The following is a 24,193-nucleotide window of genomic DNA, read 5'->3' on the forward strand; positions in this document are numbered from 1 at the left end:
ACAAACATTTAAAGATAGAAACAATACATAAAATGCCACCACGATTATAATGTATAAATTAGAAATATGAACTGGAAGCATAACACTTTATTGTATATCTCCTCAAAACTCACTAGGCATCTCGTTTTCCTGATATCATTGTAATTATAAATTATAGACTGCTGTCTTGACGGCCTCTAAACACACATAAGTTGCATGTGAATATGGCTAGCTATCCTGTCTTTACTCGACGTTGGCTTGTTGTTACGGCGTGATAGAGCCTGGAAGCGTGTCCTACTTTTGAGTGCGTGAAAGTTGGCAACCCTGCTAATATACTAACAAAATAAGAAAGTAATTTAAGTACAAACACTAAAACAATACTATACAGAAAACCGCAAGCAGTTTGCTCTCTAATCCGCAGCACTGTCTTCAGTTTCGACTTCCTGGTCAGGGAGCTGTCAATCCAAATCTCACTAACCAATGAGAGTAAAGTGGCCATAAATCCCGCCCACACATGAGCTTTGTGCCAGAAAGGCGAACGAAAAATTGAGAAGCGTAAACGAAAACTCGGAAAGCGCAAATGAAAAATCTAGCAGCAAATTCAAAACAATTATTTGCAAAAACGAAACTTAAAAAATTGTTAAGAAATCATGTCACATTCTTGCAACTGAGTTTATTGTTTTCATTATCAAAGTGTTTTTTTTCTTTCTCATTGTATATTTTTGTTCGTTTTTTAAAAGTTTGCGTTCATTCTTATTGGCACAAAAGGAATCCCATAGGAATCTTGCATATTTAGAACATCTTAATCAGAAAATAGCACTTAACAGCTAAAAAAATTTTTTTGCTTTAGAACCACATCTGAATCACTACTAATGTTATTTAATGTGTAATCTGCCTGTTCTGCGTGTCTCTGAATGAATGATTCGAACAGTTTCCTGTACTACACGCATGAACAATTCACTCCAGAACTGCTTTAAGAGTTTACATTATGAGCATTTCACAGCCTCATTTGACTAAAGCTACTGTCAAACATGCACTAAAAAAGGTCTTTGCGACAACCCGTCAAAATAGAAGTCTGGTTAACTTAAATTAACTATGACCAGTGTTGGGTAAGTTACTCTGAAAAAGTAATTAATTACTAGTTACTAATTACATATTCAATAGTGTAATTAGATTACTGTACAAATTACTCTCTCCAAAAAGTATTTAGTTACTTATTACTAATTACTTTCTATATCCTATATCAACCTTGATGAGTTAAGCGATTCAAGGATAGGCATGAAATGGCTCTTTTAATTCATTCAAATAAATAATATTAAACTACATAAAGTACTCTTATTAACTGACCAAAGTATTACAAATGTGAGAATTATACATTAAAGCACGGAATTTAAAGTTAGAATTTGAATTTTGATGTCAATTCCACTAATGCGCACACATATATTACACAAAGTATTTAGTTTAATTACATCAAAAGCAACTGTAATTAAATGTCAGAAAAATAAGAGTAATCCCTTACTTTACTTTTTCAAGGGGAAAGTAATTAAATTACAGTAACTAATTACTTAGTAACTAGTTACACCCAACACTGACTATGACACAACCACATGAATAAACTATAGTATATTATATTATTTCCTTTATTACAGTAAATGTACAAGCAAAATAAAAAATCTTACATTTAAGTAGAAGTAAAAAAAAACATAAAATGCACTGGAGGTGCTGGATTATATTAACATAGTTATGCATTATGCCATATTTTTAAGGATTTTCGTAAGGTTCAAAAACACTGTAGTATCTAGGTGTCTTACTATAGTTAACGAGTAAATGCTATAGTATACTGAAGTATTTTTCATGTGGGCAAAAATATTACTATTGTATCGTAAAAAAAACGGAAAACACAGAATCCAGAAAAATTACAACGGAAAAAAAGGAAATTTGGGGAAAAACCTGATTTCATAGGGCCCTCATTAACATTTTAGCCGATTGTTCGGTAACACTTTACAATAAGGTGCTATTTATTAACAATGAGTTAATGCATTAGCTAAAATGAACTAACAATGAACAATACTAATACAGCATTTATTAATGTGAATTCATGTTAATTTCAGCATTTACTAATACATTATTAAAATCAAACGTTGTCACTGTTAACATTAGTTAATGCACCATGAATTAACATGAATAACTGTATTGACATGAACTATCATTAACAAGGATTAATAAATGCTGAAAAACTAAATTGTTCATTTTTATCTAATGTTAGCTAATGCTGTGTTTCCCCTGCCATTACCTTAGCGTGACGCCCCGCACCTCCAACGGCACCTCCCGCCCCCCCTGACGGTCAAGCTAATTAAATTTTTTATGTAGCGTTAGATCACAAGAGAAGTCATTTAAGGTTACCTTTCCTATATAACATGTCTATACCTTGTTCTCGTACTAAACAAACTAAATAGCATTATGGTATTGATCTTATTAACATGGCGGCATGTCATTTCTGTTTCTCCGTGTCGCGCCTTTACAATTCTCCTCTGCTCCCTTTATCCAGTTCCGACTCGAAGCGCGCGCACACACACACACACACACACACACACACACACACACACACACACACAGACACGTGCGCGCACATACACAGGTAAGCACACTTTCACCAGCGGACAATATGTCGCATCAACCACCTGAAAAGCAGATAAACAAATGCGTTTTAAACGCTCCCAGGGTGGTGAAAATACGCATACACTGCTCTTGACAAGCAACAGTCCAGTTACCACCGGATGACAGGTTTTCACTCAGCTTATCCTTCGTTCCATCCGGACCGCAAGACATAATGAAGCATTAAAAAAAATCAGACTATTTCTGTGGTTTAAATTGAGCAGAGCGTCTACATAACTGAGATGTACACATGACGCGCACTCAGGGACATTTATGTTGATTATATTTTGCCGCTACATCCTCTAATATCTTTAATTTAGCACCAAACGCGCTTCATTTTAACCCTTTCCGCTCCGTGAGCGTTGCTTCTCCCGCCAAAGACACGTCTCATATAAAGACCTGCAGACACCAAGAGCAGGTAAATAAATGGACACTTTTACTGTAACGCTTAAGTAAACGAAAATGCAGCAGTAATAAAGTATTTTTAGCTGTCAGTCAGTTTACTGTTTGCTATATAGGTTTGTGACGGATTATAAAACATACCGTCTTGTATCTACATACAACATTTATGATATTAATAGCAAAAATAATCAGCATGTTAAGAGCATTTCATTGTGAATCATGTTTTAATTGGAAAGAATATTTAGAATCAGGTCTAGTATGAATGGCATGGAAAGGCTGTTCGTAACTTTGCAAGTACTCCTGCTCATGATATATTTATTTCAGTTGTTACAGTTTGTTGTCAGTAGTTTTTTTAAATATTAAAATAGACCACTGGGACTTCGCTTCAGCACCAGAGCCAACAACACATTCTCTCAGTTACCAGACCTTCTATGTTTCATACAGACTGTGGCTATCAGAATATAAAGTAAATGGCCTGATAAAACATTAGATTGATTGATTTAACATTATTTATTTAAAAAAAGTGGTGTTAGGGTTAGCCGTAAAGCTAGGGGAAACACTGTAATGCATTTACTAATGTTAACTAATAGCACAGTATGGTAAAGTGTTACTGATTGTTCTAAGGTTGCTCTCAAAATAATCACTTCATGGGGTCTTTAGCCCTGAAAAATATTACACTTTCAAAAAACACAAAATCAAACCTCAGTCTTAACCTATTTTCAACCTATGACACAACCACCAATGTATTATGGGAATCCTACCTGTCCAGATGAAGAACGCTCTGGCCGACTCTGGAGCAGGCCGCTGCGATGACAGACTCAGTGAGTCCTGGAAAATGAAGCCAGACAGAGAGCATTGTTACAGACCAATATTAAAACCTACTGCCTGACCTCTCTTTCAATGAAACGTTTCAGTCAATTTCGCCAAATGTGTGCCTTTTTGAGCACGCATCGCTGAAACGGCAAACCAGTCCGATTACATTGTCACAAACGTAAAAGCATTAAAACTCATTCGAGTCTCATTCACTCATATCACAGCTTCAGCAATTCAGCATGAGGAAACAGAATGAGATGTGCATCTGTGTGCTACTTTCTTTGTGTAGTGACCTATAACAGCTTAATATACTTGGATTAATACAAACGTGAAATTACAGTTAAAGCTGCAATCAGTCATTTTTGCCTCTCTATCGCCATCACTGTTAAAACATAAAATTGCAGGTTACTTTCCTTATTTTTATGTAGGTTAAAGTCAAATGGTGTTAAACTGATACTTGCGCAATCATACCTGACAGATCAATACTTGAAATGAGCAGTAATACAAACAAAAGCACCAGCAGATCCACTTAGCACATTTACTAGTGTACAAACTATGTTGGCCGGGAGTTTACATACTCCACATTTCTGCCGTACAGGGGCAGACGGAGCGTGTGGGGTCCCTGAGAGCAAGATTGAGCAGCACCGGGGCTGAAAACAACTCCATTAAGCCGCTGAAGCGTCCCTGTCCCTCCATCTTTCTTCTTCTTCATCTGGCCTTGCGCAACGCCATCTCACACACACAATGGAAAAGTGATTTATTCCGCGCAGGCCGTCGTATCTTCCCCTGCACCGGCCATTTCACTGATGGACAATCCTGGGATTCTAGACACCCACATGTTTGTGTGGACCTGCGGTCGGTACCACAGTTTGATCAGAAACCCAACACAAAACGTAAAAAAATCATAATTTTCTTTCGAATAACTCCCTTTTTCCAACTCTTTCCTCCAGCCAAGTGGCTCCCCGTTGGGTATACATAAAAACAACTTTTCACAATCTAACCCATTCCTAATAGATACAATCTTACGCAATATTTTCTCGTTGAATTTCCAGTTTCACTGAAATATGTCAAGCGCAAAATGAAAAAGCGGCTGGCGAACAGCTTTTCATGGCTGTCTAAACATTTCCTATGAAATGTAATAACGCATCTGAATTTACATTCTGGTTAATTGCAATGACATCGTTTTAAAAATGATCATCTTAGCTGAGAAAACCCATTTAGGTTTATGGAAAAGTCTCAGATTAACACGTATGGCCTTTTTAAATCAGATGCATCTCAATTAGGGCTGTCACGATATAAACCGACGATAAATATCACGTGATTTATGCACAGCTTTTGAGTGAAGTACGGGAAAATGCTGCTGCATCCTGAAAGCCAGAGGGCGCTCGCGTGCAGAAACTCCAAATACGCACTACAGAAGAAGACCATAACACGTTCTAGAATCTAGGAAATGCCTATGGACATCTTTTTATTTACTCAAGCCTCATCAGGTATTTTTATGATAATAAAGTATATTTATAATGATCATGTTTGACGGGTGTTGCTTTTTCAAAGCACATTATAAGCGACTCAAACTCGCACTGCTTTTAGATCGAGCAGCATTTCCTACTGATCCCAGAGCCGTGCTTCACGGACAAGCTACGCATTAAAAAAATATTGACACATTGCATATCGCAGCCAGCTTGATTTCAATAGGATTTAGTGGTATCGCGATAAATTATCGTGCAGCCCTAATCTCAATTATCCAGCCGGCAGAACAGCAGCGATCCAAGTTGCTTCTATATATCTGTCCAGATAATACTGAAGATGTTTTTAAAAAGTGTAAATAACCTCCCGCCGCCATCTTTTAATGCCATTTATCCTATCCAGTATTGATTTTCCACATCATGTTTGCTAAAGACAAACATTACCTGCCATAAAGTTCTGATGCCACATAGACATGCTGGGCGATAAATAATAGATTTGTGCTGGCAGGACTTTGATGACCGGGCGAAGCCTGAAATGCTTTCAGCAGGAATTGTATGAAATCATAAATCACTCTTCATTTTAGAGAACATTCCAAATGGATTCTATCTGTGCACCTTGAAAGTCATTTTTCGGTTATTTATAGTCGAGGCTGAGGAAGCGAGAGAGGGATTGTGTGCGAGAGAGAGAGAGAGAGGTCACTTCTCTTTTACACTCCACCCCTTTGTGTCACCCATCCTCTTTATCTATCTCCTCCTCACTTTTGCAAACCTTTGCTGTATACATTTGAATTTGTGTTTGTATGAAGATGTATTATGTCTATTGTGTAAATATGTTAATTGTATTCATTTATATCTATTTTATTTTGTTTACGTCATAGTGTGCACTGGAAGTTTCTATAGCCAAGAAAAAATCCCTGTGAACTGCAAGCATACTTGCCAAAAAATATCTCATACTCTTTTAATACCTTAGTTCACTCATTCATTCATTTATTCATTCAATCGTTTAATCTTTCATTTGTTGTTCTTTCATTCAATTGTTCATTCGTTCATTCATTTTTTTATTCATTCAATCGTTCATTCATTCATTTGTTCGTTCATTTTTTTATTGGTTCGCTCATTCGTTTGTTCATTCATTTCTTTCTTTGTTCCTTCATTCACTCATTCGTTTATTTATTCAATCGCTCGTTTGTTCTTTCATTTGTACGTTCCCTCTTTAGTTCCTTTGTTCTTTCGTACCTTAATTCATTCGTTCATTTGTTTTTTTCATTTGTTCATTCATTCAATCGCTTATTCTTTCATTCATTTGTTTGTTTGTTTATTCATTCTTTTTTCATTCATTTGTTCATACGTTAGTTTGTTCATCCATTCCCTCATTCAATCGTTTGTTCGTTCCTTTGTTTTTTCATTTGTTCATTCATTCAATCACTTATTCTTTCATTCATTCATTTGTTTGGTCATTTATTTATTCATTCGTTTGTTTTATTCATTTTTTTTCATTCATTTATTCATTCGATAGTTGAAGAGTAGTAAGAAGTAAGAGTCTAACAGGTTTTGAACTACATGAGAGTAAATAAATAAAAGGTGACAGAATTTTTATTTTTAGGTGAAATATGCCATAACATCGCATTGGATAAGTCGCCTTGGACATTCTGCAAAACTACATTTGATTTCCATGGAAACAAGGGTTTGACTGTGAAAAAATTATGGAGGAATTCTTATTTAGAAATAAACAACCTAATCCTTTCAGTCATCGAAATCAACCTGCAAAAATTTCCTCAGACAATCTACCACAAAATCAGAGATAAAAATCAAGTTTCGCAGCCGTAAACGGTCGCAACTGTACAAAATAATCTCCAGTGATCTAAAGGGAGTCAGCGTCTGCGGAGCCTATTGGAGGTTCTGCTAACAATCAATTCCACGCTAATGCTGGAGGGCCGTGAGAAATCAATCACCTGAAAAGAGCACAGCAGAGGTCTGGATATCTGTGAAGGTGTTCTGTAATCACATGACTGCTAATAGAGGCTATTCAAGCTAAAGGCACACGGGTTCCAACCAAGATGAATAGTTACATTAACCCGGGCTCAGAGAACGACCCGGTGAAATGGCTGGCTTGTTTTCTTCATTGCTGCTCTATTAGCGGCAGGCGAGAGAACGGCTCTAATATGAGATGAACTAAACGTGCATCTCAGTCAGGCCTGTCAGCCAATGATTGCTTAGCGCTAACCATGTTCCTCAATAAAGACCACTGTACCTTCACATTGTCTACATCCTTTAGCCTCTCCAGCTGTCGAGTGTATGCTCTGATGTGCTTTGGTGAATGGTAATTATGAAATACTGTTAAACTGTCAATTGGAGGGAGTAACATGGGTGTCTTAATGAGTCGTAAAGTTTGTTTGTGATAAACCAACAACAAAGTAAAGCAGGGCTGTACTGTACATAAATGTCGCACATGCTACGAAAAAATCGGTCTCTGTTACGAATAAATTTGATAGTGTAGCACACAGTTTGTCAGGTGCATTAGACAGAGCTGCTTGTTTATGTGAAGTGCGTTTGTTGTTGTGCTTGTTTGTGTGTAAGGTTAACTAATGGCGCACCAAGTTTTATTTTCGTTTCGCGATTAAAACTTGTTTTCCGGCAGCATCGAGTCCATTGATCTAGAGCCCTATGATCTGCGATGTGGGAAAACATGGAAGGAAGAACAAATACAAAAATATAATATAATATGAAAAGATCTCCGTGTAGAAGCACACTGCACTGTAATCTATGTAACGTTAGGCTTTAATTCTACCTGCGAGCTTTTGCGGCGTCAGATCAAATAGTGAATGTTGCAGACGAAAGGTACAGGACGAGATAACAGATATTATTGCCGGGAGTGTGACAGAATCCCGCTGAAGCGGGTGGGAATGACATCCGTCCCGTGCGCAGCTCTCTTGGAACAGCCTCTTCTTAAAGGTACAGTGTCAAAATCACATGACCCACGACTAGTCAATAGGGCTGTCACGATTATTAAATAATCGTCTCATCGCGATTGTTTGGCCTCATCTCGCTGGTTTCAGATCATCGCAATTATTGCACATCTCTACAGAAGACACTAGGAGGAACTGTAGTGCATCTGCATATTACATATTTTAGTGTATTTATTGTAACTAAAGCGCATTGTAATACTTGTAAAATGTACCACCACAACACAATAAAAACTAAAGCATATACCATTAAAATAACCTGCAGTGCAATTTTATATTATTTAAGCTAATCTCAGTGTGAAAACCAGTCTACCAAAATTTCATTAACATAGAAGTAAAATTTTATTGTAGTCTTGCAAATGAGAAAAGAACAGACTAGAAGCATTTCTATGACTGATAGCATATCAATGGTGGCTTCACTCCTGATCAATTTACTTAATTTACAAGTATTTGGCGGTTGTATTATTGACAGGTAAAAGCCTAAACCTTAAATACATGATAAACCAATATTTTCCGATGTATTTCCAAGAAAAAAAACATATTTTTTTATATTCAGAACAATATGGTCATTTCAAAGCTGAATCAAAAATGTATGAGAATTAAATGTCAAAGCTCTAAAATAGACAATTAATCATCATAATCGCAATGATTTATTAGACAATTAATCGTCAGCCAAATTTTATAATCGTGACAGCCCCACTAGTCAACATCAAAAAGGTCGCGTCAGAGCATTAATGTCGACTAGTCAACTAGTTGGTGCAACCCCTAGTAGTAAATACAATAGTATACCGTATTTTTATGGACAAATGTTTTTAGAGCATTGAAAATACAAAAATTATATGGCCCTAATTTATCCATTTGTATAAGGTTAATGTCCTTTTTCAGTTACCTGTCTACTTATGTGATGACCTGCACTTGTATTTTTTAAAAGATTATAACAGACGTATACATGTGCTACAACAGTTTGGCCTACGATACAAAACTTTAAACATCTGTAGCACCTTAAAAAAGTTAACATACAGCCCTGACTATTGCTTTCAACGGGAGTCTCCGTAGAGTAAAAACAGATTTCCGAGCCATCTTTTCATCAGAAACTTTTCATTAGCACGGCACCAACTGCAAGAAAATAACCCAAAGCCATGGGGAATTTCAGTTTGCCATTTTGCTCTTGATTATTCTATTTCACTATGGGACTCGGCGCCAAACAATATAAAAATGAACAGCCATCCACAGGCATCTGCTTCCACCTTACCGTACCCTGAGCACTGACTCTCCGGGGACAGCCAGGTCAGGTGTGAGTTCACCGGCTGACGGGGCGCAACCGACGGGAACACAGTCCTTCACACAGTCAGAGGGTCTAGCAGGGATCATTATGGGGGCCGTGGTATTCATTAACAACTGTTCCCCGTCCGTATCCTCATTTACACCTGTATCCAGCAGCAAAAACGGGGGTAACTAGGGAGTCTGGGACAAGCACGCTTGTCTGAGCAACCTTGACACGGAACAGAGTCTGAGCAGAAATAGTCCAGGCTGCGAGTGTCCCCGTGTCACCGCTTGCCTTGGGACCAACTGGCTCTGGTGGTTTTGCATGAGAGGAACCAGAAGTGGGCCAGATATATTCATTTGCACACCATCAATCACAACACAGGAACGTTGCTCTCAGCGATCAAAGTCTTTTCTATTTTTTTTCTCATCTGCCTTTCCTTGCTGTTGTGAAGAACACTGGACTGCATTTGGGAGCAACTTTATCTCCTGCTGGCTTCAGCATTGTCCTGAGGATCTGGCCTGCATATAAACACACTTCTGCTCTCCGAATCAGGACACTGGAGAGAACGAGGACAGCAGAATTCATTCAGACCATTCAGTCCAGTAGAAGGGGATACACAGAACAAACCAACAGTTCACAACCAAGTTTGATGCAGTCCAGCTACAGTTGAAGTGAATCATAGACTGGTTTATGTGCGTTACACATGAAAGTAGGACTAAATCCCAGATCAGGCCTGGAAAACTGAAACGGTACTGAGTGATTGAAACTCGTTTACTAACCACATGTCTGCATGTATTTGTGTGTAAATATTTTAACACAATAACAGCAAATACGTTCATAAGTTCATACATTTGGCTAGGATGCATTCTTAAAGTCCCCGTGAACCAGAAGTTGCGATAGTTGCGATCGTCCATATTCCGACACATTTCCAAGTGAAAAGGAAATTTCAAAGGAGAAAATTAGTGGGCATGGCTTGAGTTTTTCACTGCGAATTGATTGGATGTGTAAAAACAGCTGTTGCATTGATTTTAAAATGAAGCTGGCAGCAGACTGACAGTTGAAGGGGAGGAGTTAACGGATGCTCCGGCCAAGCCGTCTAATTTACGTCATTTCAGATGGATAGTCATTTCAGGGCTGAAGTGCATTTTCAGATTTTAACTAAAGATTATGAGAGAACATGAATTTTATAAAGAAAATCACCCACATTGATAAACTATTTACAATAACCGTTGCAATATTTCATGAAAAAATAAGAATGGTCAATTTCACTGGGACTTTAAAGGGATACTTCACCCAAAATGAAAATTCTGTCATCATTAACTGACCTCAGAGTTGTTCCAAATCTGTTTAAATTTCTTTGTTCTGATGAACACAGAGAAAGATATTTGGAAGAATGCTTATAACCACCAGACAGATTTTGCCCCCATGGGGCAGTCGTGGCCTAATGGTTAGAGAGTCAGACTCTCTAGACAGAGAGACTGACCAGAAGATTGCCGGTTCCAGGGCCGGCCCAGGGCCGGCGGCTAACGACTGAGGTGCCCTTGAGCAAGGCACCTTACCCCTACTTGCTCCCCGGGCGCTGCAGTGATAGCTGCCCACTGCTCCGGGTGTACGTGTGTTCACCACTTGCTGTGTGTGTGTTCACTACTCTCTGGATGGGTTAAATGCAGAGGTCACATTTCGGGTATGGGTCACCATACCTGACAAATAGGTCACTTTCACTTTCATAGTAGGAAAAAATACAATGGTAGTCAAAAGTGCCCCTGACAACTGTTGCTGTCCTACATTCTTCAAAATGTCTTCTTTTGTGTTCAACAGAACAAAAAAAAATGATAAAGTATTTTTCCTACTATGGGAGTCAATGGGGGAAAAGATATTTAGACTGATATGGTGGCTTCCAGCACCTCTCATGTCTTATAGGACAAGCAATTCAAGAATTATTTTTGAATAATTAAGCATCCTTAAAGAAGACATACTATGGTTATTTGTGACCTTGCATCAATAGATCCACTGCATCTGAAAATATTGTCAACCTGGTGTTTGTTCAAAGATCTGGCATCCATTCAAATATGAAAAGTTTACCTTTAGGCTCACCTAAAGATTTTACCATGCATGCATTCAGATGGGTACGCATCTCAAGTAATACTTTTGCAGAGTCAGACACTGAATAAAAGCTGTTCAGGAGCGAAAAGCCTCAATATTACAATATATTATGTTCATTCGATTATGCTAATTAGCCTATGAATTGTGGAATTGCTTTAAGAAAAATACTTAAAGGAGTCATATGACACGGCTAAAACAAATATTATGTTTTGTTTTAGATGGAATGCAATGTGTATACACGATTTAAGGTTTAAAAACACTGTATTTTCCACATACCGTGCATGCTTGTATCTCCTCTTTGCTCCGCCTCTCTGAAATGCGCAGATTTTTTACAAAGCTCATCGCTCTGAAAAGCAAGGTGTGCTATGATTGGCCAGTTAACCAGTGCGTAGTGATTGGTCGAATACTGCAAGCGTGTGACGGAAATGTAACGCTTCTTACCATATTTGGAATGTCTTAGTCAACTCATACCACGAACTGATGTAGATTTGTGGGGGTGTGGTTACACGAGGCGTTTTAGGCGGGTCTGGGTGAGCATTCGTTTTTAGATAGAATGCATCTTTTGTTCTGACACTTTATTTTTTCAATTTTACGTGTTTAATACATGCATGGGCAACTTATAACACACCAAAGACACAGAAAAACATGTGTTCGCGCCATATGACCCCTTTAAGAAAAAGAAAAGTACTATACAATTGTATGCAACTAAAGAACAGTTGCAATCAATTATTAATGAAGAAGAGCCTATATTCTGAGATAGTCAGACTAAAGCTAGCGTTGTTGGTTTGAGCCTCACATGCAGTATATAACCATTGTTCACCTGAATCCAGGTTGGACCAGAATAAATGTTCATGTAATGAATGTATTACAGTAAGCTAAATGGCTATTTAACGGATGAAACATATGTACTTGTTAAACATTGTTAACCTGTTATCTTGGCACACCCTGTAGACATTTCTGATGCCATTTCATCCAACATCCAGCTATATCAAATGTAAACAATTACAGATGTATGCTGTTGTTACATTACTTTGAATTTTAAGCGAAAATGATGCATAAAATAAAAAGTCTCCATGCAAATAATCAATAAGCTATATGACACAGTGACACAAAAAGAACTGCTGTCTCAGTCTCGAGCAGATCATCTGTGATTCAGCATCTGACTCATGTCATCATCAGACTCTGTCACACACGTGATCCTTTAGAGATTTCTTTAGCTCTTTACATTCTTTGTCATGTTACACACAAAAAACTGACTGCAAACATCAACACATAAATGCACTTGTTCATCTTATGTGTCAAACACGGTCAGTTAGCTTTAGCATCCCTGTATAGCTGCTGTTTTCATGCGTCTGTGGCTAACACAAGAGGCTATCATGCTCCTCAGCGTTACGGGACACAAAATACACACTCGGAGAACGGACTATTAAAATGTGACATATTTATTTAGTTATTTCTTACCTGTGCCGAGAATGACAACATCAAATTGAGACGGGAGCTCCTCAGAAGCCATCTTGAAATTACAAACTGTCACGTGACACGCTTGGGTGACGCACGCAAAATGTTTTCTATACAGGTTTTTAACCACAGCCAATAACACACAGTACAAAATATATGATGGTCAAAACAACTGTCGGTAGGTAGAAACGTTATAAATATCTATTTGTAAGTGAAAAAAATGACATTAAAAAAGCTATTTAAGATGTATTTAATGGCATAATCCAGAAACGTAACGTCACTTTATGTTCCCAGCTGCTGTCAAAAGCAAAATATTGTTTCTTTAATTACCAGAAAAGCTACGACGTGTTAATGACGATCTGTCAAAATACCTTCATGGCTCTCACAGCTTACTAACATGACAGCCAGCAATCATGATTTATTAAAAATAACTAATACAAGGCATGTAGGCTAATAATAAATATTAAGAAAGGTTGACATTTATTAGCACATCAATATTATGCGTTAATTTATGACTGAAATTTAAAAAAGTAACAATTTGAAGTAAAGCTATATTGAAAAGTCGTTTGACCCTTTTAAATAGTTTTATTTCACTTTGTTACTTTCTTTATTTGACTTTTTAATAGCATTACTTGCTGAAGTAAAGCTTCTCATGACAGCAGTTTTCTTAAATGCAAGTCTAATTTTAGACCCACAAAAATCTTTGTATTTTCAAAATGTATTATATTTGCCCCATCCACTACTGTAAATGCATTAGACTTTTTGCTTGTTTTTAGTAACGGTGGAACAAACTTATATTGAACTCAGAAATGGATCTATAATAAACCAGATTGCATGTTTTTTCAAAATAAATTGGTTGATGTTATAATTTCACCGCTTTAACTCTTGCCAGTTCATTTTTACACACATATCTCCAATATTCTGAACTGGACACAAAACAAAAGGGGGCAGTCCACTTATAATTCACACATTTCAAAAACGCTCCCCTTATCTTGAGAGATGCCAGAATGCACCAGAGAACATATTTCAGAGCCCCTTCTTCTATTCCTATCTGCATTTACCAGATGTTTCTGTGTTTTTTCATTGCTTTTTAATGGTTTTGAAAAATCGTCTCATGCATGCTATAGAGTGCTTGATATTTTTGTAGATCTGAATGTTGTTTCTTGGGCACAGTTTATTGGTAAACCAATAGATATGACCATATCTCCCAAAACAGCATGGATAACCCTTTGGATGTCACTTTTCTTCAGCTTTCTTGACTTACCATCACAGACATTGTCAGTGATACTTATTTCCTAAGCCGAACGGAGACAGGTGTTTATAGCTTCCAAAAAAAAAGACAAACCGGTGACACTTGATCTGCTTCAGTCTGCATTTTTGAAACACATCTTGTCTGTGCTTAAAACAACAGTGGCAAACAAGACAGATGGCTTACAACAGAAGAATCCTTTTTATCCATCTGAGGAAAAATGTTAAGCTGAACCTGTGTGGATTGAAATCATTTCGAGTGGGGTTTCATCACGTGCCATCGCGGTATGTTCTTAGGGGTTTGTGTCTGGACAGTTTTGAAAGCAAAATCAAAGTGGCGAGCGTTAAAATGCTTTTTGTGAGAATCAAGCGCTCTTTATCTTGCAAGAGCCCACACCTTTACCCGCAGTCTTCTGTGGGATCCAGAGGCTTTGATTCTCACTTCTGAGAACCGATGGTGTCCCCACTCTTATGGCTTTCTGTGTTTCTGCAGGATAGTTTGCTGTGTTATTGCTTGTTTTACACTTTTAGACTGATATGGTGGCTTCCAGCACCTCTCATGTCTTATAGGACAAGCAATTCAATAATTATTTTTGAATAATTAAGCATCCTTAAAGAAGACATACTATGGTTATTTGTGACCTTGCATCAATAGATCCACTGCATCTGAAAATATTGTCAACCTGGTGTTTGTTCAAAGATCTGGCATCCATTCAATCAATATTCTCAAATACTGTTGCAAAGTTTTCAGAGTCCATTGAAACTTTGAAGTGAAATTCAAGGAGACTTCACAGTTCATTTCATTTATTCACTGAGCTCTTTATGAAGGTGGCCATCTTGAGAAGAGAGAGGTGAGCGGTAGCAAAGCAACGCAGAATGACACCATCTGTCAGACCCCTCATAAACTCTGTAAATGAGACATCCACGAGAACATTATTGCATTATAAATCTCGCTGTAAATATACATTAAATTAGAGATTAGTTACCCAAGTGTTTCAGGTTGGGAACGCATGGATGATTTGCAGAACTGCTCTGATGAATTTATATCAGCACTGACAAACACGAATGATTTTACACGTACAAAGTCACAAAAATGATTAACAGTTTATTTAATCTTATAGTTAAGGAAATAAAAGCTGACCCAAGAGGGTGTAAAAGGAATGAAATTATGAGGGAAAAGTGCAACAAAAAATGAAGCCTAAAGGTTCAATGTGTAATTTTTTGGAGGATCTATTGACATAAATGTTATGCGTTATGTTTTTATTACCTTAGAATGAGCTATTTCTATCTACATACACCGTGGGTCCCCTTTCATGGAATTCACCATGTTGTTTCTACAGTAGCCCTAAAGGGACAAACTGCTCTACAGAGCGCATTTCTTAAATACGTTATCTCCTTCGGGAAAGAAGTGAAAATGTGTCGACATCTTATTCCTGTGTCAGCCACAGGGAGGGGTGGTGCGAGCCGTTGGTTGCAATTTGCAACCTCACCACTAGATACCGCTAAATTTCATACATTGGACCTTTAAAAACTTTTGTGTTGCCTTAAATTTGCAAGTACAGTCCAATTGGGTTTACAAGTCTTTTCAACTTATTCTTTTAACTTTTGACCAGTGGTGAGTTGTTCTAACTTGACTTGTAAAGCCAATTGGATTTTACTCAAAAATTATGGTAATGGTGTTCATTTTGATATAAAAAATAGTTGCTCAAAATATAAAAAAAACGATAAATAATTAAATAAACGAATAGTAACTAGAATAGTTATTGCAATGAGAATCTAATTAGAAGAATAATAGAGTAATATGAAACAAAAAAATTAATACAAAAAAATTGTCACATTGTTTATTTTAGGGTTGGGTAAGATTCACCTGAGAAGCATTTTATTTAATGAATCAGGTCACCTTGAGATTCCACCGAGCACTTCACAGCACAACAAGCCCCTTCTGTACATACCATTCACCATGATCATATCCAGTAAGTCCACATCACTCATTCAAAGCGCTGAAGGTAGCACTAAGCAGGAGCTGAAAAATGAAATAACACGTTTTACTCCGAGGTGACTGAAACAGTTAACCTCCTTCGGCCGCTTTTCTCCCAGAGTAATTTTTTGTTGACGGACAGTGGCGTACACACAGCCAGTGTGTCTTCCAAAACACAAAGCTCTCACAAAAAGGTCCAGTCACCTGTGATTTGGCAGCAAGTGTGAGAAGACTGTCCTTAAATCATCCACGGTGGCTTTCTCCGAGAAATTAAGTACGTCGGGCATACTCAAGTGACAGCTTGTCTGTTCTTAAGTAGTATTAAAGGGTGATATTTTACCCTAAATTAAGAGTCAGGCAACTTTCTGGCACGTGTCACAGCCCAAATGGATTACTGGACCGCTGATGTATGTATCAATCCGTTGAGTGAAAAACATGTGAGAGCGTAATGAATTTAAAATGCTGTAATAGACATAAATATTTATCACGAGTGACAGTAAAATTAGAAACAACATTCAATTAAAATCAGTTGTAATTTATTGTTGTTATTGATTTGCGTGAGGTGGAAATTTATGCAGAAACATTTCATTACGCCAAGAGGTGCTGGTGATCTGGTTTTGGCCTCGGTGTAATATTTTACATGAGAGAGAAAGACTAATACTATTAAAACACAGCCACTTATTCCAAACATATGAACTCGTTCTTGACTGTCTCAGTTTTCTCATTCTTTCATCTCTCCCTTTCTCTTCTCTTATTTTTCATTAGCATTAAACCCTGTGTATAGATATAATCGCTTGCACTAGCTTCACCATATGCGAGTATATGTATATAGGTCCACGTGTGAGATGAATATGCATCGAGAGGAATGGGGCGGTGCTGGAGGGGTGGTGCATGCGTGTGCCTACGGGGCCAGGTATGTTAATCAGTTATTCATTAAGATTAAATATAAGGCGAGTAGTGAGGTGCGATTGAAAACTAGGTAAAATATGTATCTAATTTTCCAGATTGCCACCTAGGTTTTTAATTTCAGCAGGTACTTGGCGGAAATTTGCATGGCATTTAGGCACTCATTACAATATTAATCTTCCCAGAAAAGTTGCAAGGGCTCAAAGGTTAAGCATGATTCCTACATTAATTTCACAACGACTTTTTTCCGACCTGTTTAAACATTCTCATTTACAAAGGTCCTCATTTGCTTGACTAAGTGGTTGAGAGTGTGGATGAGAGCATGGATTAGGTATTACAATGAATAAACGTGAGTCCAATGTAATACTGTTAAGAAATGCTAATAAAATTATTTTTGTCATTTTTATACAGATCAGATTGATCTCTTAGTGAGAACAATTGTTTAGCTTTCAAACTGTTATGAAGCACTCAGCCTTCTGGTGAATATATATTTGTCAATCTACATCTAATTTCAGAGGAGCTGTTCTTCTGTTCTTTTCAGTGGATTTATAGGACAACAACAATGGCAACTTTTGGTGAACAAAATAAAAATAACAGAAACTATATGAAAAGCATTAGAATAGCAAGCTGTCAGGGTTTTGTCATCAAAGTTTTGAGATCCTAAACAATGACAAATAATAATCTAAACTAGCCTAGAGCTATAATAAACTATAATAACCTGAATATGATATTATGCTAATGTTAATGTTCACATGTTATACAGTTGTTGCCATGTTTAGAGCTTTTAAAATGGCAATTTGACAATATATATCCATGTTGTACATTATAATCAAAGCAGTGTTCGTTGATGTAGTATAAAAAATTTGAAATGGAGATTGTGGGTCACATTGGAAAGGCTGTACTGCATTATTCATTATGTAAAGTTGGGTGGGTGTCTTCGATGTGGAAAGAGAGATTGCGGACACCTGTCATGTTTGATATGGCACTGTCATTGCTTGTAACTTGTGACAAGAACAGTGATTCCCAACCATGGATATGTCTCCTGCATCACCTCTTGGTGTCCAAACAACACAAGGATTCTTGCTATGTCCAATCATTTTAAACTACAGTCATAAAATACGATTTTATATTTTTGCTTCTATTACGAGTTTGTATATCACCCACAGTAATGAATGCTTTTAGTTTAAAAATGAATCAATGTACTGGCCATGTTTAATAATGTGAATGATAAAACATTGCTGGTTGGAGTATTTGAGTCATATGACAAGTGTATGTTAATGAAAGTTTATTCATAAAGGTTATTGAAATATTAAATGGTAAAAATATATCATATGAAAATGAAAATATAAAAAGTACTGATCTAAATAAATAAATAAAAACATACAGTTTAATCCGCCTATTAAACCCATCTAAAAAGTTGAATTGATTCTAGCGTTAACACAAGTCCCCTCCTATTACTGGCAGGTGACCAATAATACGCGAAGCCGTGTGCCACCGCGCCTCTCATTGGCCGAAAGAACTGTCACTTCGGCCAGTGGTGGGTTGGCTAATTGAATCGCTGTGTGCGATACTCTTCTATCATCTCGCTCTCGAGGAAGGTAGTTGTACATTAGCGACCATCATCAGACGCTAACGGAGACGCATGAGAAACGCCGCGTAAAGCCGCGAAACAGTGCGAGGAGCCAGCAAAGGTGTGCTTGAGAGAGCGAAAGCGACTCAAAAGTGCGGAAAGGAGGAAACTTCACACAAACTATGGCCGTATCAGCAACTCCTCCGGTGCTTTCACCGACCTCCACTCCCGGGGGCTCGAGCAGCCTCTTCCGTCCCGACTCTCTGTACTCCAGCCCGGCCGAGTCCCCGCGACTGACCAGCAGCATGATCAACTCCTTCATCGCCGGCGCAGGCGGCGGCAGCGCTAACGGGAACGGCCCCGCCGGTGTTAATAACAACGAGTGTAAGATGGTAGAGGTGCACGGGGTGAAAGTAGCCTCTTTCACCGTGGACGGTCAGGAGCTCATCTGTCTCCCGCAGGTGTTTGACCTGTTCCTGAAGCACCTGGTCGGCGGGCTGCACACCGTCTACACCAAGCTGAAGCGGCTGGATATATGTCCGGTGGTGTGCACGGTGGAGCAGGTGCGGATCCTGCGCGGACTCGGAGCCATTCAGCCGGGCGTGAACCGGTGCAAACTCATCACCCGAAAAGACTTCGAGGCGCTTTATAACGACTGCACCAATGCCAGGCAAGAGACACATGCCACATCACACACTTACACGCAATCTGAGGTTATTCTAAACTTTCGTAACTCGTGGCTGTGGGGTTTGTCGTAGGCTACTTTGTGAAGTTTGCAACACTAAACAAACTTTAAATGATTGACACGCTCGACATATCTGCGCCGTTTTGTACAATAAAAATGATAAAATGAGAAGTTGGACGTTTTTTTACGAAACAAACATTATTCGTTTTATTTATGCTTTCTAATAAGTAATGTTTTATTGACCCGTTTATGATTTTTAAAGTTAATTAGGTGCACGCGTAAAACCGGGTCATAAAATTAGTTCCATTCAGTTTATATTTATGCCAAACCACCTGCGGTTTGGACCTCTTGCCCATTTGAAAGCCAATACGCAGAAAAAATACTGTAGATTGAAGTAATTGACGAATCAAAGCAAGACTTTTTCAAACTTATTTTCCTCGATGATCACAAAGAAAAGAATCCCTCTTACAACATGACTGTGTATTCTGGGTTTATTACGCATTTAAGTAAATTGTAAAGAAAAAAGAAAAAAAAAACTTTTTTTGACAGCTGCCATATTTTACTTATTTCACAATTCACAATGAAATTCGTCTTAGTAGCCTATATTATGTTAAACTCTATATTTCTTTCAAGGATTTTTATAAACCGCAATTAACCAGATAAGCAAAATTAAGCAGATAAGCACAACTTTACAACACGTTTTTCTCTTTATAAGTAGAAGGTTAAAACTCTTATTTTGTTATGTTAAAGACTTGAACGATTAGGCTATTCTTAACTCAATATTTATCAACGTTGGCGATCTGACTTTATTTGTATTTCATGCACACATATGTTTCTTCTTTTAACCTTGATGTCAACTTGCATGTCTCTTATACAATGACAGCTCTTTGGACCAGGGGTCATATATCGGTTGCGTTTTACTTTCTTCTGTTATTTGCGCCACTGAGTAAAGCTCACGTGCGAGTAGACATATCGTGTAATGCACTTATAACAAGTGTCATGTCCTGGGCCAAATCTGTTCGGTGTTTTGGAATTTTTGATACTCTGTTTGTCTCGATGATGTCCCGTGCCTCATTTGGATGAGGTGTTGGGCCATGTTGCATAAATCAATGAATCACCTCTCTGGATCTGTGGCTCTGTTTGGTGTGGAGATGTTATTCTTAGCTTGTTATCATGACCGATGCATTAGTGTTCTCACACTCCTCCAGCAATGTCAGCTTGTGTGTGTGGCTGGTGTGGTGGGACACAAGGGAGCAGTGCACGTTTTAAAGACCTTTACCATCCAAAGAAAATAATTCTATTTTATATTAAAATTGCTTGCTTTTATGCTTCTCTTATATGCTGATTCTGAAAGGACAGTCACACCCACACTTATATATTCTTTGCGAAATGTGTTTACCTTCATTGTCTTTTCTAAATACACTTGCCTCAATTTGATATTAATAACACTTGATACAAAACACTTGATACAAATTAATATTTGTGGTTGTATTGATATTTTACTAATAATTATTGAAGTTAAGCTTCTCCTTAAAAGTTTAGAATACAAGGCTTTCTGCGACATATCACTCTTGTGTATTTGAATCCTCGACGTGCTTTCAGTTCTTGTTTTTATTTACATTATTTTTTACTTTACAGGTAAGAGGTCAGGTATTGAAAATAGATTTGGGAGAGTTGAATGTGCACGCTCCAGGCGCACAGAGTGTGTGCGTGTGTGTGTACGTGCGTAAGCTCGGAGGATGCGTGTGTGTTTTAGAGAAGACAGAGAAAGCGCATATCCAGATGGCCATTCCGGGCAAGGTTCGGTAATTAACCTTTTAACATCCCCAGCACAACCTCCAGAAGAATCCCCCATCATTTTATTGGGTTATACGCACTTCTGAATCAATCTGCTGTGCACATCTAATTAGAAATGAGAAGAGAGAGAGGGGAAAGAGATTTACTTATTTTGTTTAATTTCGAGTCTGGGCAAAATGGACAAATATGAGGTGCGGAACGCTGCGCTTTTCACTCGTCGGTCAGATTGCAGCATACGGTCGGATAATGAAATTGCCGGAGCAATGGCCCCCCCGAAATTGAATTTGCTTCTCGGCATGGTTGCTTTACAGTTCACCTTCGCGAGCGTCGCTTTTATAGTCAGATTTAAACATCATCCACCGTCCCGCTTCCAGATGGCTGAAACTAATGTGCGCTGGCCCCTCGCCTCCTCTCTCTCCCCCACCTCTCTCCTCTCCTCCTACAACATCTCTTTGGGAGAAGGGCTAAGCTGGAACAAATGGGTGTCTTTTGCATCCGTTTTGTACGGGACAGCCATGGTGCAACTGCGCACAGTGCAGAGCGACACAGGACCATCTCCAAACAGCTATCTGCTGCTTAGGGGGTCCCGTTCAGGAGTGATCCAAATCATCTTTGGGTAGTTACCTGTGATCTGGTCGAACAGTTCAATAATTAAAACACATCTGTAACACGTCCTTATAGCGCGTAACGGTAGAGTTGTGGCACGTCCGGATAGAGCATTTTGGCGCGTGTGTCAGCTAAAATACTAGGTATTAAGCGTTCTAGGTTTTGAGACACACCCTAGGAAAGAAAGGTTTTTAAAAACCGCTACATTTAAAGGCACCAAAAATGTCTAAATCAGCACACGCACGGCACGCTTTTATGATTTCTCAGCTCCGCAATTGATCTCCGGGTTTTTAATGCATTCATTATTTATTAAAAAGAATTTGCAAGCTAAACATAACACTAAACTAGTTTGCACTTGGGGACTGCACTTAGGAAATTGAATGGGAATTACATTAGAGATGAACATCTGTGCTCGCTCTTCTGGCTCTTCGCAAAGGTGGATTGGATTAGTTTAACTGCGTTTTTTCCACCGAGAGCGAAAGCCTCCAAAAATATAAAAGGTGCAGAAAGCACTTGTCCACTAATATTTATTGCACCACCGATCAGAGAGTTATTTCATGCGAATAACATCATAAAAAGAGAGAGGCGTCCCTGTTTGCATTCATAGCAGGAGTCGCAGGAATTGTCAACTTAAATCATAAAACGCATCACTTGCTAGAAAGCCTGTCATGTTTTTTTTCGCCTCTTGAAGCGATTTGCTTTTTTTAGTCATTAATTTAAAATGTGTCTAATTCCCATCGTTGCCCCAGGCGCGTGCTACCATCACACTGCGCGTTTCAACCATTCCCTAAAATGCACAAATGAACACACCTAAAAAGATTTTGTTAAAGAAATTGAATTACAATCTAAACATTGTTTACTTTAGTAAATACAATCTAAAACAAACACTATATGAACATGAAAAACACACTACGTGTGCGTGTACATTTATCATTAATTACAAAAGTACGCGCTCCAATACGTGGCCGTGCGTCTCCAAAGTGTCTTGTAGTCAGTCGCGCGTGCACATCGTGAGCGCGCCCCGTCCATATGGACCGCAGCTCAGCGCCTGTGGCTGCGCCCGAGGCTCTGATGCTCAGCCCGACTGGGCACCAGAGACACCCCGCTGTCTCATCAAATCTCTTCAGGTTGTGCACCTTAATGTCAGCCATTAATTATACATCCATCTTTTTCTGGGTTACCTTCTTTTGCAGATTGACTGTTCCCTTTACCTTTTCTGTATAGAGTACATGAGGAATTAAGACAACTTGAAATATGTGGAATGGCCTCGGCTCCCAGTTTTACATGTGAAGCAAATATTGTGATTTTGAGAAGATGATCGGACAATTCTTTCATGCTGTTTGTTAAAATGTGCACGTGCCAAGAACGTGTTAAGACACAAATGTCTCTGCATTAGAAGCAAAGTAAGAAGCATCTGCAAGCAAATCTGGAGCTTGACTAACTCCACTTTTCTCCATTTTGGCAATTGCAACTGGTGTCAAAATGTTTTTAAGTGGAAGTGTCCAGAGAATGTCCAAATTACATATTTATCGTTTCAAATGTTTATTTTTCAATTAAAACTGTGCTCTTTTTATTGTGCTGCTTTTTATTTATTTGATTATTTGCGTTGTAAATACATTTTGTAAATTGCAAGTGGGCAGCTGGTCCTCCAGAGCGGCTAATCTCTCTCTCGGCCTCTCTGATTGCGAACATGTTGGAGACGTGGGCCCGCTTAACTGCTGACGGGCTCTTATAAACCAACTTGTGGCCGTGCGAGTTCTCATTAATGTTGGCGGGTGCCTGTTCCAAGCCACATCGCTTTAATAACTAGTCCCATGCGTAACCAATGAATTAGAGGCAAAGCAAAGACACATGTGGTCAATTAGTGATGGAAACGGGCTACTTGAATCCTTGCGCGCGAAAATCACAAACACAAATTAGAGCGCCGGAACGTCGCTACGTGCGTGAATAAGCCCAAATTACATATTGACATTCGCAATCATCGAAAAGATGCCGGAGGACCGTTTAGATGCCGCAATTATGAAGTTAGACCGTTCATATACACCGTCTCGACGGAATGAAGGATAGCAGGTGTTCGGCGATGCGCAGCGACGTGGTACGGAGAATCAGAGAGGTTAAAACAGACCGATGGATATGGCCCGTCAAGAATCTCACAAGAGGAAAAATGACACGTTACGCTCACAGTCTAAAGAGAGAGAGAGGGAAAAAGAGAGAGAGAGAGAGAGAGAGAGAGAGAGAGAGAGAGAGAGAGAGAGAGAGAGAGAGAGAGAGAGAGAGAGAGAGAGAGAGAGAGAGAG

The 24,193-nt window shown here is 38.5% G+C and overlaps 2 protein-coding genes across 3 annotated transcripts in view; one reads left to right on the top strand and one right to left on the bottom strand.

The window, feature by feature from the left end:
- The window catches only part of chm (CHM Rab escort protein), a 53,746-nt gene extending 40,558 nt beyond the window's left edge, over positions 1–13,188 (bottom strand). The window contains exons 1-2 of the mRNA XM_057360425.1: positions 13,110–13,188; positions 3,798–3,864 (exon numbers count right to left, since the gene is read on the bottom strand). Of these exons, the coding sequence (XP_057216408.1) occupies positions 3,798–3,864; positions 13,110–13,161 (119 nt within the window). The 5' untranslated portion in view covers positions 13,162–13,188. The remainder of the gene's footprint in view (positions 1–3,797; positions 3,865–13,109) is intronic.
- A 5,628-nt stretch (positions 13,189–18,816) lies between these two features.
- Positions 18,817–24,193, top strand: part of dacha (dachshund a) — a 160,071-nt gene continuing 154,694 nt past the window's right edge. For both annotated transcript variants that reach the window (XM_057360201.1, XM_057360200.1), the window contains exon 1: positions 18,817–19,478. In XM_057360201.1, coding sequence (XP_057216184.1) covers positions 18,991–19,478 — 488 coding nt within the window. In that variant the 5' untranslated portion in view covers positions 18,817–18,990. The remainder of the gene's footprint in view (positions 19,479–24,193) is intronic.

Source organism: Triplophysa rosa, linkage group LG19 (genome assembly GCF_024868665.1).
Source record: "Triplophysa rosa linkage group LG19, Trosa_1v2, whole genome shotgun sequence".
NCBI lineage: Eukaryota > Metazoa > Chordata > Actinopteri > Cypriniformes > Nemacheilidae > Triplophysa > Triplophysa rosa.